Genomic DNA, 15,048 nt, shown 5'->3' with positions numbered 1-15,048 from the left:
AGTATGAGGCCCTGAGTTCAAACCGCCAAAAAAAGCAATTTGGGACCATGCCACTCAGAAACAAAGCTGATGGTGTAATGCTGGGCACCAGTGTCTCATGCCTATAATTCCAGCTGCTCAGGAAGCAGAGATCAGATCACAGTTCGAAGCCAGCCCCAGGCAAATAGTTCGAGAGACTCTATCTCGAAAAAACCCATCACAGAAAGGTCTGGTGGAGTGGCTCAAGGTGAAGGCCTTGAGTTCAAACCCCAGTGCCACAAAAATAAATAAATAAATAAATAAAAACTAAACAGCTGAAAGTTAGAAATAGAAGAAATTCAAATCCTGGTGTATTTATTCCCAGGAACGGGCAATCTAACACAATTGAAAATCAACACAATGATTTCAGACCAGGGTTTGAAACAGTTTTCGTTTTCCTTGGCACATTACCCATAAGTTTGTGGATAAATTTTACGGACTCAAGATTTGCCTTCAAGTTTGAGAATCACGTTTTCATCCTCAGGGTTTTGGAGTGACAAGGAAGAGCTACAGAAGCTGAGGCAAAGCGAGGTGGTTTTCAAGCCACAGAGGCACTGGCAAGAGTACGAACTGAGTATGGAGAACTGGGTGAAAGCGGTGAAGCGCTCCATGCACTGGTATAACAAGGCCTAGCTCCGCTCCACGCCACACCATGCCACACCATGCCACGCCACACCACACCATGCCCGCACCCTCCATGGCTGCCCAGGAGCCTGCAGGCTTCCCTGAGGCCAGCCCAGCTGACAGGCAATCCGGGGAGTGTTACCATCCCAGAGAAACAGTGGCTGCTCTTTCAAAAAACTAACAACAAGAAACTTACTTTTAAATCCAAATCTTGGTAAAATTTTAAGGCAGAATAACTCACAACTTTGTCTTCTGTTTTCTAGCAAATTCTAAGGACCCTAGCCATTTACAGCTGTATTTTCACAGTGGCGGTTCTCTTTTTATCCGGGGTCAGTGACTCAGAGAACATAATTGTTCATCCTCTAAAAACTTATTTCTGGGTGAAGCACGAATCACGTTTTGTTTCAAAAGTATGTGTTGCTTTAATTCTTTGAAATCACTGGGAAAATGTGGAATTTCAAAACATTAATATTTTATGTGGAAAGCCATAATTTTTTCAATATTGTATCCAAATCTGAACTCAATATGTCTATCTCAGATACACTTATTTGTTAGTCAGTGCTTTTCTTTCTTGGGCATAAAGACTGCCTTAATTCTAACTTGTTTAACCAAAATCTGAGTATTCTTTATGTGTTGAAAAGCTAGTTTTAGTTTTTCTTTTCTAAAAGAAAATTGTAGCTGGGTATCATGACACACATCTGTAATCCCAGCACTCAGGAGGAAGATGGAGCGTTTGAGGTTAGCCTGGGCTACATAGTGAGATCCTGTAAAAGGATTTGAAAAAAAAAAAAGGATATTTTTCTTTTTCCTTTTTTTGGTTTCTTTGAGACAAGGTGTTACTATGTAGCCTAGGCTGGCCTTGAACTCCTCACTCTGCTGCCTCAGCCTCCCAAGTGCTGGTATTACAGGTGTAAAGCACCATGCTCAGCTGATACCGATTCTTGAAAATGGAAAAATACATTTGGTTTCCTTCTCAAAAAGCAGCTCTTAGAAGGAACAGAGTCCTGGGTTCCATGTACCTGCTGGAAAAAAAATCAGTTAGTATTTTTTTTTTCTTTCAAAAACTGGTGTCCAAATACAACATGAAGGTAGCTATCAAATCTTGCCTTTCTTTTTCCTGTTCTTTATCTTGCTGTTGTCAGGTGTTTGCATAAGTGCCTCCTTGACAGAACTTGAAGGGAGGGCCTCAGTTTACTGGGAACTTAAAAACTGCCTTCTGGGAGTTACTTTACTGTCTGTGTGTCTTTTTGATGTTTGTTCAGTCTGCTCTTCTCTTGAGATGCATGCAGAGGCCAGCTGATAAAAACGAAGGATGCCAATGCTAACTATGGCCCCAGGGTCACCCCCCGAGACCCACGGTGATGAGCAGGGACACCTCACATTCTGGCCCTGTACAGCTGGAGACAATGTGGAGGACTAAGAGTGGTAAGAAGCAGCAGCTGGGTGCAGCGGTAGGCAGGGTGGACTGGCTGCAGCCTGTTCTCTGGTTACTAACTTCCCTCCATGTGGGGACTCCAGTGAATTTCCCTCATGGTCCAGATTTGTCACAAAGGCCTACATTGTAGGACTAGCTGTTACATAATTACCCAGCTACAGGAGGGACTGTCACAGGGCCTCTTACTGTCGCTGTCATCTGTCCATTTTGGAGTCAGATAGGATAGAAGTAGCAGTTAAATTGTCTGGAAATTCTACTTCAGTGAACTTCAAGTGTCGTCTTCAGCTGTTAAAATCATTTTTGGTGGAGGCATTGTAGCAAATATATTAACTACATAGTATCATTAACTCTGCAGAGATTTTGAAATGTTCTTTGTTGAACAGAGGTGTTTTTGTTTACCATTAGAAGTCATCTCCTGATGTAAACAATATCTTACTTGTTTTGTTCTTTCTTTCTTTCTTTTTGACAGCACTGGGGTTTGAACTCGGGACCTCACGCTTGCTAGGCAGGCGCTTTACCACTTGAGCCACGCAGTCAGCCCCAATCTTTTATTTTTGGTATTTGTGGCGTTTTTAGTGACACAGTTTAGTCCATCTTTGTCAGATTTAACTGAAATCAGAGCTGCGTTGACCTTTGCTCTTGTGATTGTAGAAAGAGTCGACAGTGCTCCTCAGTTGCCCTTCCCATCTGTCGTGTTCACTTGTCCTTTGTATGCCAGCATTTGAAATTTTCAATAATTGTGCTACTATCCCTCAGCACGTTTTATTTTCGCATCGTGGATCTGTCAGGTATTTTTAGGAGGCCTCCAGCAATGTGGGTAAGGAGAATGTTCTCTCAGGGCGCATCTCAGTGGTGCAACTGCTTTATCCGCAACCCCCGATGCGCTCTCTGTCTCTGTATTACTGACATTTTGGACTGGACAGCACTTCTGTACCTGATGGAAGGTTTAGCAGTATCTTGACCTCTACCCTCTAGCTACCAGTAGGGTCCTCCTACTTGTTAGGAGCAAAAAGTTCCTCTGCCCCGCCTGGGGATCAAACCTTGAGCCTGCTGGGCAAGTGCGGTGCCCCAGCCCCACTCCCAGTCCTAGTGTTTTTATCCTCCCAGCCTCACCTCTGCAGTCTTGTGTCTTAATTAGCCCATGTTTGTCTTCAGCACAGGATTAATGCGTTCTGCAGCTCCTCTGAGATTTGATCCGCTGTTTCGCTTCCCTTTCATCTCCACACAAAGCCAGGGAGCCCCACACCCCGTCCAGAGCATGTCTGCTTCCCCGAGCTGAACCCTGGGCCTCCATGTTTGCGGGATGAGTGCATCACCATGAGCTGGAATCCTGCTGTTCACTTACACATCTTCATGTGTCTATGTCCAGAAATGCATCCACTCACCCGGGGCCGCCTGCATCCTAAGCGTGCTCTACACTGAGCTGTGCCTCCAGCCATGTGAACTTCTTAAGGTGCAATTGAAGCCTTGCTGTGCACAGATTTTATATGTTTGAGTGAATCTGAAGGGTGCCAAACACTCTGGTGCTAGAGAGAAGGAAGTTCAGAAGTAGCCACGTGTTTCAGGGCAATTATACTGAGGACCAGTCTTCAAAACGGGTCAGCAAGACTTTTATAATTCTTCGAGGAGAGAAGAATTTAAGTGATTAAGCTTTAAGTGATTACAGAGTCATCCTAGTGAATGTCTAGAAGGCCGGAACCAACCCTAAAGGATTCTGAGTCCTTTTTGGAAATTAGGATCATGTTTTTCATGTATGAGTGACAAGTTCCAAGCACACCTGGGACCCTTAGACATGCCAGATCCCAGTATCTTCTCAGATACTCAAAACCAGGTCACCTGGTTCAAACCAGCCAAAATGGGTAGCCCCAAAAAAGTCGAATAGGGGATCCAGAATCATGTTCATTTTTTTTTTTTTTTTTAAGTTTTAGAAGCCCTGAGCCGTAGGGATTTTGGCACCAGCATCTTTTCTGACTCATGGGCTATTCTGTCACTGTATTGTCATTGGCCCTAGAGGAATGCGGGAATGATTTGGATATGGAGAGGATATATTTCTGAAATTCTCTTTTATTCTATTTCTATAAGAAATATTGGTTTCTTATAAAATATCTATGTCTAGATAGATATCTGTATTGCTCAGAAAAATGATGCTATAGGGACTCCATTTTAAATGAGTGTTGGGCTGGTGGTGTGGCTCAGGGTAGAGCACTTGCCTAGCATGTCCAAGCCCAGCAAGGGAAAGACAGGGAGAGAGAGAGAGAGAGAGAGAGAGAGAGAACTTTATAACTCTTTTCCAGAGTGTACCATTTTACATTCCCACCAGCACTGTGTGTGACTCAGTTTCTACACACTTAAAGCACCAGCATTTGGTGTTGTCATTGTTTTTTGTTTCAGCCATCCTTATAGGTAGGTAGTGATAGCTCACTGAGGCTTTAATTTGCATTTCCCTAATTAGTAATGATGTTGAATATCTTTTCATGTGCTTTTTGCCATCTGGGTTCTGTTTTTTTTCATGGCTCTGGAGTTTGAACTCAGAGCCTTAAGCTTGCTGAGCAGGTGCTTTACTACTTGAGCCACTCTGCCAGCCCTTCTGGGTTCTTTATTTATTTACTTATTCTCTTTGTTTTTTTTGCCATCAGTTTATTGTCTTAAGTGAAATTTCTACTTGTATCTTTTGCCTCTTTGTCAACTGGATTGTTTGCTAAATGAGTCCTGTCTTTTTAAAAGTTGGTTTTTGTGTTTGTTTTTTAGATCAGCTCAGACTTAAGAAGTCCTTAGCTAGGATTTTTCAGCTCCTTGAAGCAGAATGCACGAAGCATTTTGAACTGGACTTTATCCAGTCTTGAGCAGAGGGGTCCCCTCTTACTTCTGTGCTCACTGCCTAGTGTGGCACTAGTGCTGGGTGACACGCGTGTTTCAAAGGTCCTGCTACTTAGACTGTTACGGAGAGTCTGCAGACACGCACTTTGTATGTAGCTGTCTTCGTGTTTCCAATCTTTTGTGTGTATACTGTGCATGCAAAGGTTTCAGAATGACTTTGTGGAAAAATAATTGGAGAATTTGCTGTTTGTGCAAATGGTAAATATAGATTCTAATACGTATGCATCAGTAAATTTATAATCTTATTTCTCTGATATTCTTCATGAGTTTTCTGTTTTATTAAACACTCACAGAGACCTTCAGACACCATTTCTAAGGTCTGTGGATGAAATCGAAGATGAACAGTAATAGAAATATTGTTCACACGCGTGTGGATTTGCCCTTTCCCCTTTTGTTTATTTAAAATTTTTTCTACTTTTAGACTTATTAAAAACTTTACCTGACCTTTTTCTTTTTTTTGAGGCAGGGTTCTGCTATGTAGCCCAGGTTAGCTTTGAACTTGTAATCCTTCTGCCTCAGCCTCCTAAGTGCTGGGATTACAGGCATGAACCACCACACCTGGCTTACCTGGGCATTTTTATACTACTTCCTACTTTGGTTTCTGTCCATTCAGAAAGTTACAGAGCTGAAGATGTGACTGAAGTGGTAGAGCACTTACCTAGTAAGCCAGGAACTCTGAGTTCAAACCCCAGCACCACCAAAATAAATAAATAAAGCAAAACCTTCTGTCTGTCTGCCTCTCTCTTTGTCTCTCTTTGTCTCTCTCTGCCTCCATCATAAAAGAGAAAGAGAAAGAAAGATAGAAAGAAAGTAAGTCGCAGAGGGACCAAGGGTATCCATAGCTCAATGGTACAGTGCTTGCCTAGCATGCATGAGGCCCTGGGTTCAATCTCTGCCACAGCAAAGAAAGAAAAGAAAATCACAGAAAAATAAGCATGTCAGCTATTGTAACTGTATAACTTGAGATAAATCTGGGCTTTGTATGGTTAGAGAAGAGGTGGTTATGAAACCCTGCCTCTCTAGACCCCTTAAAGACTTACTCTCTGTCTTCTACATTCTTGCACAAAGGAGATTACTGGAGAAGAGAATTTGTGTTTGTGATGGGTGAATATAACTTGTGGTGAAACTGTACTGTATTGGAAATATCTAGAAGAATCATAAAAACTACTATGTTAATATGATGGAATCAGCCCAGCAGCTCTTAACTCCCCTTCTGGAAATGGTAATCAGAGATGACTGGGAAGCATTGCTCCCTAATGATCGATCTGCATGTTGGAACATTAAAGCAATTTGAGTTTTGTGTGTCACTGTCATTGCTTCGAGTTTGCACCCATTTGCTGGTAGCACATGGGAGAGGATTCAGCCAGGTCATGTGGCCAGATCTCCTGACGGAGGGGGTTCTCTTACTATCTCAGAGCCACAGTGTTCCTGTATAGTGCAAAATTTGAACAATGATAAATGTTGAGATATTTAGAGAAAGGAAGGGGCTTTGTTCTTGTCGTTTTCCCCCTTTTCTGTGGTACTGGGACTTGAACTCAGGGCCTGCACTTTGAGCCACTCCACCATCCCTTTCGTGATGGGTTTTTTCTAGATAGGGTCTGTGAACTATTTGCCCAGGCTGGCTTCGAACCATGATCCTCCTGATCTCTGCTTCCTGAGTAGCTAGGATTACAGAGGTGAGCCACCAGTGCCCGGCTATTGTTATCTTTTTAATTAAAAAGAATATCAGACAGTGTATTATGAAGATAACTAGGCATTATGTGGAACTTTCATGAAATTTATTTGTTAGAGCAATCATTTTAAAGAGTATGTTTTAGTTTAAAGAAATGGCAGAGGAAAAGAAATGGGAATACTGTCAAATAGTAATGGACTTTTTTGCTATTTAGAAAAAGAAACAACTCACTGAAAAGTGGAGATTATAAACTGTTCACATTAAATGTGCCAAATTCCCTTTTGCCCATACCTACCCACTGCATGGGCAAACACATTTGTTCCAAATATCAGGGAGTTCTGGCCTGCAGCCCTGCCCAAGGAGCCCTGTCCTCCCAGAAAGCCATGTCTCTGTCAGCATCGCAGCTTCGACCCAGACACTGCCACACTGCGAAGACCTGGACACTACGCAGTCAGCGTCCCCAGTTTCACAGCACTGACAAAAGATCTGAGGCTCCTGGTCAGCGATGAAACCACTTAACCCTCCTGGCACATCAGGCATCAATTCTGTCCGTATCTGGCCTGGGTGCCTGCACCTCCCAATTACCGTGTGACCAGTCCAGGTGGATGCAGTGCGTGCAGTGTTTTTGTGGTGCAGCCCAGGAACCTGACTCTGGAAAAAACCCTGAGGCTTTTGTAATGGGTTCAAAGTAAATCTGCCCAATGACTGCTCACAGGAAATTATTTTCCTTGTACTGGATGGCTCCACCTTCTCCCTGCTCTGAGGGAGACACCATCTCTATCTTTCAACAACAGCCTCAGCCTCTGCTGGCAAGATGAGCAGAAGTGACACACCTGTGTAGAATTGCCCCCCAATAATAAATTCATTTTCTTGATTGTGCAATTTTGGGCTGAGGCTGTAGCCCAGTGGTAGAGCACTTGCCTAGCATGTGCAAGGCCCTGGGTTTGAATCCTAGCACTGCCAAATAACAGAAAGTAAGTATGCAGTTTATTATATGTTAGTTATACCTCAGGGCAACTTCAGGTAATAAAGTTGCTGCTCGAATATGCCGTGGGGCCCAGCAGCCTCAGTACAACATCTCTCATCTTAAATCCCAGGAATCAGTCTGTGCATTTTAATAAATCCCCTGGTATTTAGTATTTTGGAACTTTTAAATTTAAAATGGTTTCAGACTTGCAGAAAAGATGTCAAAAGAGGCCGTCGTCTGCAGCTAAGCATGGTGTGCACCTGTCATCCCACCACACAGGGAAGCCCAGATGGGATCATGGTCCTCACATCAGGTGGGACCCTCACTCAAAAGTAAGTAGCACAAAAAGGGCTGGTGGAGTGCTTCAAGTGGTAGAGTGCCAGTGCACTGAGTTCAAAAGCCGGTACTGCCAAAAATTAAAAAATGAGAAAACAGCAGTCTCTTCCCCTAGTTGATACCTGGCATAGCTGTAGTATAATTGCACACGTCAGGAAATTCACATTGACGCAGAGGTATTGAGTAACCTGGGGGCCTGGTTTGAATTTTGCCTTTTTTCTGACCGATGTCCTTTCTCTAGTTCCAAATTCGATCCATGATCCCACATCACATTTAATTTTCCTTATCTTCGTCATCTCCTCTAATCTGACACAGGTCCTCAGTCTTGTCTTCCATGACCTAGACAGTTTTGAAGAATAGTGGCGATTATTTTATGGAATGTCCCCCATTTTAGTCGGCGTGATGTTTTCTTGTGATTGAATGAAGGTTCTGCATTTTCATTAGATTATTACAGAGGTCAGATGGGGACTTCTTGCATCCTGTCATGAAAGTGTATCTGTGAATTATTACTGACCATGTTAACCTTGATCACTTGATCAAGGGGGTGTCTGCCAAGTCTTTCTGCTGTAAGGTTCCTATTTTACTCTTTTGTATTAATAAGAATCTTGTGAGAAGATGCATTGAGACCACTTAGACATCATGGATACCATGTGGGTGTAGTGATGCATGCCTGTAGTCCCAGCTACTCTGGAAGCTAAACCCAGAAGTTTGAGATCTGCGTGGACAATATCGACTCTGTCAACACATACACACACAAAACCCAGAAGAATTTGTGTCAGGTTGCTTTTGGAAAAGGAGAACTAGCTAAGATCTGTGCATTGTCAGTTGTTAAATATTTTGACTGTCACCTTTGTCCATAATTTAAGACCCCGTGGAAATTGTCACATGCACAAGGGAGACAGGTACACGATATAAACCTTGCCGTGGGGAAAGGTCAGACACCCAAATGTCTATCAGAGATTTTGTTGTATAAAAACTATAATTTTAAAAATGGGCACCCAATTTGATACACCTAAAACACATGACTCTCACATAAAATGATGAGTGAAAAATTGTTTGCAGACCTTAAAAATATATTTTGACTTTGAAGATATGTTGAGGATCAAAACACCTGAGAAACTAATTAGTATATTGTTGGGAGGTATGTAGTGTGTGTGAAAATAATAAGAAAAACAAGGAATTTATAAGCAAAATTCAGGATGCTATTTGGGACTGGAAAGGCAGAGGGGCTCATTGGAGAGGCGAGGTCAGAGCTCTAACGGTGTTGGGTTTTTTGCCGGTGTTGGGGATCCAGTCCAGAACCGTTCATGTTGGCCCAGTGCTGTGTCACTGAGCTACACCCCAGCCCTATCATCATTCCTTATTCTGCACATTTGCTTTAATATTTTTAGGATAAATAAAATATTTTATAAAGAAGACTTTAGGCTGGGTGTGGCATCCATGCCTGTGATCCCAGCATGAGGGAGGTTGAGATGGGAGGCTTGTGAGTTCTGGGGGTACATATTGAGACCCTGTCGAGAGGGTAAGGGGAGGGGAGGGGAGGGGAAGGGAAGGGAAGGGGGAGAGAGAGGAGGGTAGAAAGAGAAAAAGAGAAAGTGTGAGAGAAAGAAGAAAGAGTCAGAGGTTGTACCTGCCTCCGAGGAAGGTCAACTCTGCCCTGTATTGGTTAATCTGTACCTACCGGGGTGTATCTACACAACACCCAGACTTCACACTTCTCTCTTAGGTGGTGTTGCTCCTTTTGTCAGTTACTGAACAGCTTAGGTGTAAAAGACAGTGCTGTTTAAAAAGAAAAAAAGTCGTATCAGTCACTGTTGTGACAACACAAATCTGTTGCTACTCAAAGTGTGATGTTTGGCTGGTGAGGCAGCACTGGCACCCTTAGAAGCTTGTTGGATCTAGGACAGAGGGCGTGGCTCAACTGCAGAGTGCCAACCTCACAAGCATGAGGCTCTGAGTTCAAAACCCCTTGCCACAAAAAAAAACAAAACATGTAGAATCCAGACCCCGGCTTAGAATAAGAATTCTCCAGGTGATACATTGGGACATTAAAAATTGAGACACTGGCCCAGGACTCCTTTTCCTCCCCTTGCAGGAGAAAGGCAGCTCATGGAAACCCCCAGGCTTGACTGCAGCACACCTGTCCTTTCCACAGCCTCTTGGTTGGTGATTGTGTGGCCAGGTTCATAAGTGGGGGACTTTATTTATACCTCTCTCCTCCTTGCAAGTACGCTGGGCTGCAGTGTCCTCATCCATGCAATTGTGACATTCAAAATGCACTGAGCTTCTGTTAAATGCTGCAGTTGTGGCAGTGACCACGCACCATAGCTCCACTCTGCAGGAGTTTGGTCGAATAGGTGAAGAATGACAAGTTTAATGAATGTTAGAAGCAAGTAGAATTTTATGGAGAAAGAGCTGGAGCTGGGAGGGCGGGTCAAGAGAAGTATTTGTTTTTTAATAAAGGCATTTTTAAATTATTTGAGGACAGAATGGAAAACACTAGTTTTGGATATACTAGATTTTTTTTTTTTTGGTGGTATTGAGGTTTGAACTCAGGGCCTCACGCTTGCTAGGTAGGTGCTCTACCACTTGAGCCACTCCACCAGACCAAGAGAAGTATTTCTGAGCAAGTATAATTTAAACTTAGGTGAGCAGGCTACTTAAGCCAGTAGGTGAGTTGTGGGTGGACTGGGGGGTTGTTTTGATCTTAAGGGATACCAGTTAGCAGAGCTCCTGGGACATTTGTGTTTGTATTTCCATTGACTTGCACAGTTCTTGGCACACAGTAAGAACTTAGTAAGTGTTTGCTGAACCAGTAAGTGTGCTATCACATTTCATACATCTATTTTCTGGCATTGGAGAGTGTGGAAGCTTTATTTTCCTTTTCAAAGGAAATAAGATCCCTTAATGGGGAAAGAAGAAGAAAGACAGAAAGCTGACTGTTGTGCAAATTGCTAAATCGAAAGTATGAGTGGGAATGAAAAATTGATTTACATGAATTTCCTTCCCTGTGGCAACTTAACAACTTATTCTGTTCTGGAGAACTTTCAGTTTTTGGCTTCCAAACCAAGCTGTTCCTCCTTATTCTGAATTTCTTGGCCTGCTGTGAAGCTAGCATTTACTGTCTTCCAGCTACTCTGATTAGGCCATGGAAATTCACAGCTAGATCAAACTAGTCTGTGGAAAATTTGAAAGCTTCACTGGCCATTTTACTTTGTGTGTTATGAAAGATTGACTTTCAAATCATTTTCTTCTAAAGCAAAGTTGCAGAGTGATAATTGTCATTGTGTATTGAACACTTACTATGTGCATTCATAACAAAAGTCTCCTTTTAACCCTCAAGAGTAAATCATGAGAACATTGACAAAAATTAGTAATTTCATATGGTTCAACTGTTATTGCCAGGTTCTGGTGACTCACGTCTATAATCCCAGCTACTCAAGAGGCAGAGATCAGAAGGATTGTGGTTTGAAGCCAGCCCCAATAGTTGCCTCAATGTTGTTGAGGCAAATAGTTCAGAAGATCCTATCTAAGAAAAGCAAAAAACAAAACAAAACATCACACAAAAGGGCTGGCGGAGTGGCTCAAGCAGTAAGAGTGCCTACCTAGCAAGCATGAGGCCCTGAATTCAAATCCCAATGCTTCCACCCCCTCCCCCCAAAAAAACCCAAAATAGCCAAAGCAAAATGGCCTGAAGGTGTGGCTCAAGTGGCAAAGCACCCAATTTGCAAGTGTGAAGCCCTGAGTTCAAACTCCAATCCCACCAAAAAAAAAAGAAGAACTTCGTCCTTCCCCTGGAGATGAACTGAATTGCTTGAGGGTGGAGGGTTTTTTGCCTTGCTAATTTTCTACCTTTAGTGCCTAGTGTGATAAGTATTTGTTAGATAAATTGAACATAATATCTTAACAAGATTTTGGGGGAAACTAAATAAATTCTTAGTGATTTGTACTGGAGAATGTACTCACTCTATTGGCGTTTTTGCATATTAGAATCTGTAAGTGGAGTACTCAGTTGATATTCTTGGAGTCTGCTGACTTTACCTATGAACAATTGTGCAGAAACTGTCTGCCCACCCTTCCCCAAAGAAAGATCCAAAGGTGCTCTCTTGCCTCCCTCACCTCATTTAGATATTGATCCCTTATCTCCTTATTTTTAAGACTGAGCCATCCTTCTCTGCTTTTTTTTTTTTTTTTTTTTGCAGTATTTTGGATTTTGAACTCAGGGCTAGACAAGTGCTCTACCACTTAACCTTGTCCCAGCCAGTGCTTAATTTCTTTCATAGCTCCTATCATCATGTAACACAGTTTTTATTTTGCTTATTTCTTTTTCTTTTCTGTTTGTTTGTTTCTTTTTTCTTTCTTTCTTTTTTTAAAGACAGGGTCTCCTAGATAGCCCACTTCAGAGACAGGTATTTTGGGTTGTGTGCATGAATTTTCTGTCCAGCTCCCACGTGACATGATGACCTGGCCTGGTTGGGATCTTAATTTGCCTGGATACCAAGGCACCCAGTGGGCTCTAATCCATTGTGGGAATAATTTCGGGATGCCCCACACTAGGTCCCATGCGTGGCCTCACTCATGGTCACTTGTCCCCATCCCCCTTTCTCGCTGCTCCCCCGGGGCGACCCATCAAAGGCCTGGGGCCTGAGATATCACTGCCCTAGGTTCCCTCTTTCCAACAGAGACGGGAGTTTTCCAGCTTTGGGGACAGATCAAAAAAAGAGAGTCACAGCCTTGAGCAGGGGATCGGGGTGTTGGGGGTGGGTGGGCGGTGGTGAGGGGGTAGAAGGTGCAGGACGGAAGGGGGTGCTTCTAAATTTTAGGCTTGAGTCCCGCAGGCCGCCCAACCCGCGGAAGGTGGAGGGGGACAGGGTGACCGGGTCGCAGCCGGGCACCTATTGAGCAGCCCGGGGTGTGGGGGGTCAAGGGGCGGGGCCGAGTGCGTGAGATCCCGCCTTCCCTCGCGCGGCCCCCTCCCCTCATTGGGAAGCCTAGGGGCGGGGTTTGTTTACTCCCTGCACGCACCGCCAGCTGAGCCAATCCGCGGAGAGCGTCGCCTCGCGTCACGCACCCGAGGGCCAATCGGCGCGCACCGTGCTGCTCCGCCGCCAAAGCTGGCGCGGGGGAAGCGGGGCAGTGGCTCTGCGTGGTGAGGGCGGATGGAGTCGGCAGCGCTCTGAGCCGTGCGGCCGTCGCTGCCTGGCACCCGGGGCGCGCCCTGACCCTTTCTCTTTGGCTAGACTCGAGGGCGCGCGCACGGCCAGCGTCCCGGGCGTCCACCCGGCCGGCCACCGCTTCCCGGGCGTGCGTCCGCCGGGACCCCAAGCGCGGGCTCGCGAGGAGCTGCAGCGCCCGAAGACGTGGGCGCGGCCCCGGGTCCTCCGCGTCCGAGCGGCGGTAAGGTCCGGGACCAGGGCGCGGGCCCGCAGGCCGAGGGCCTTTGGACCCGGGCCGGAGCGTGCCTGGGCAGGTTTCCCTCCCGGAGCGTCGGGGCCGCCTTGTCACCTCGAGTGGCGTCTCCGAGGCCGGACCGAGTGACCCTTGCGGGTCTGACGGGACCACAGGCCACAGGCTCAGGGGCGATCCTGAGCCGCGCCCGGTGGACGAGGGACGAGGGCAAGGGCTGCGTTCTCCTGGTCCCTTTCGGCAGAGCGGAGGGTGGCTTTGGGGTCAGTTTTTTCCCCTACCTTCTCCCTTCGTGACCGCGAGCCTCGAGCTGCCCTCACCAGGTGTTTCTTCGGGTTGCAGAGCTTTGTGTCCCTGGGGGAACCTCAGATGCCCCCTTAAGGGGACTCTTCTCTAAAGTGGAGGATCCGACGCGTTGGGGTCCTGCTCCACCGTCCGGAGGATCTCGCCAAGGGACGGCCAGCCGTGTCCCCTGGCACGGGTGGCCTCGGCGGGCGCGTCTGTAAACGCGTCCCTCCCGGGGCGGCGCGGGGCCCGACTGCGCCATGCACGTGGACGAAGCTCGCCACGGACTCGCGCGCTGCACCTGCTGGCGTTTTTATTGGGAACTCGCCTGGGTGCTGGTTCACCAAGGGACGCGGATGGCCTCCCGTCTGCTGCTGAGGCAGGGGACAGGCTCCTTCCTTGTCCATGTTCACTGCTCCGACCTCTTTTCCTCCTTTCATCTCAGGGGCTCAGGCTCCCTCTCCACCCACCTACTCTCCTCTTCCAAGTCAGTGCCCTTCTCCCCGTTCCTCCCCACGTCCCAGTTTTTTGCCTTTTCATTTGGCTTCCCAGCTGCCGAATGGACCACTTGTTTCCTCTTGTCTTTGTGGCTGGAAATCATCGTCTGTAAAAACAGTTTGAAGTTTCTTCTTTCTGTGCATCAGAATTATGTTCCTAAAACTCACCTACACTGATTGCATTTTGCTTGTCCATTTCATTGGAAATATATATATTTAAGTATATACATATATATAATTTAGCTACAGCTAAATTATACTGTCTAAATTCTGTATAAATTCATACTACCTATTACTATACATTGATGTCAGTATCCATTCTCAAATAGCTCGAGAAGACGGACTGCCTAGACCCCAGGTTCTGTCACGCGTGTGTACTGGGTTTGTTTGTTGTTTATTAGAACATCTTGTGCTGGAACCAGTCTAGTCTAATGGCAGACGTGGTGTCTGTGGCACTGCTGGCAGTGCACTTAGTTTCAGTCCTGGAGCACTTACATTCGTTCATAAAGGCCCAGGGTTTACTGAACTCTTGCTTTTCGGTGGTCTAGTACTGGTTGTTTACTTAAGGAAAATTGAGTGTTTCTGATATGAAATACTTAATAGATTACCATTCTGTGATGGTAATCCTCCCTGCTCCGTGGTGCATGGTGCATTCCAAGTGGCACAAGCCAGTTTTTCCCTGGTAGCCGAAATTCTTAACCGATATGTGTGCTGTGGGTGCAGCTGGAGGCTTGGGGCGTAGCTCCGTGGTGGAGCACTGGGTTTGACCCCCAGTGGGGGGCTTGGGGGGCTGTGAAATGCAATCTAAGTGCTTTCCTCTTTAAACTCATTGCAATATGTCTCATAACAGATCTCAGAAGAAACTAGGAAGCATAGATTAACAGTTCTTTTAGGTCACAGAATTTCGCATTAGAGTGGATTTTAAGGATGA

The 15,048-nt window shown here is 45.4% G+C and overlaps 2 protein-coding genes and 1 long non-coding RNA gene across 29 annotated transcripts in view; 2 read left to right on the top strand and 1 right to left on the bottom strand.

Moving 5' to 3' along the window:
• Positions 1-6,256, top strand: part of Gk5 (glycerol kinase 5) — a 49,370-nt gene extending 43,114 nt beyond the window's left edge. For all 5 annotated transcript variants that reach the window (XM_074059078.1, XM_074059077.1, XM_020184586.2 and 2 more), the window contains one exon: positions 503-6,256. In XM_074059078.1, the coding sequence (XP_073915179.1) occupies positions 503-651 (149 nt within the window). In that variant the 3' untranslated portion in view covers positions 652-6,256. The remainder of the gene's footprint in view (positions 1-502) is intronic.
• Positions 6,257-6,687: 431 nt separating this feature from the next.
• On the bottom strand, positions 6,688-14,477 carry LOC141418469 (uncharacterized). The gene is made up of 3 exons (XR_012443104.1): positions 13,617-14,477; positions 9,611-9,708; positions 6,688-8,268 (listed from the first exon to the last, which is right to left on the bottom strand). It is a non-coding gene; the product is annotated as an uncharacterized lncRNA (long non-coding RNA).
• Positions 13,046-15,048, top strand: part of Tfdp2 (transcription factor Dp-2) — a 152,821-nt gene continuing 150,818 nt past the window's right edge. For 19 of the 23 annotated variants that reach the window (XM_074059098.1, XM_074059091.1, XM_074059089.1 and 16 more), the window contains exon 1: positions 13,189-13,326. The gene's annotated coding sequence lies outside the window, so the exon portion shown is untranslated. Of the gene's footprint in view, positions 13,327-15,048 lie in introns of all 23 variants that reach the window. The other 4 variants (XM_074059093.1, XM_074059092.1, XM_074059100.1 and 1 more) reach the window with 3 other exon arrangements.

Source organism: Castor canadensis, chromosome 17 (assembly GCF_047511655.1).
Source record: "Castor canadensis chromosome 17, mCasCan1.hap1v2, whole genome shotgun sequence".
Lineage (NCBI taxonomy): Eukaryota > Metazoa > Chordata > Mammalia > Rodentia > Castoridae > Castor > Castor canadensis.
Note: the sequence above shows the minus strand (reverse complement) of the source record. Positions and strands in the feature narration are given on the sequence as shown.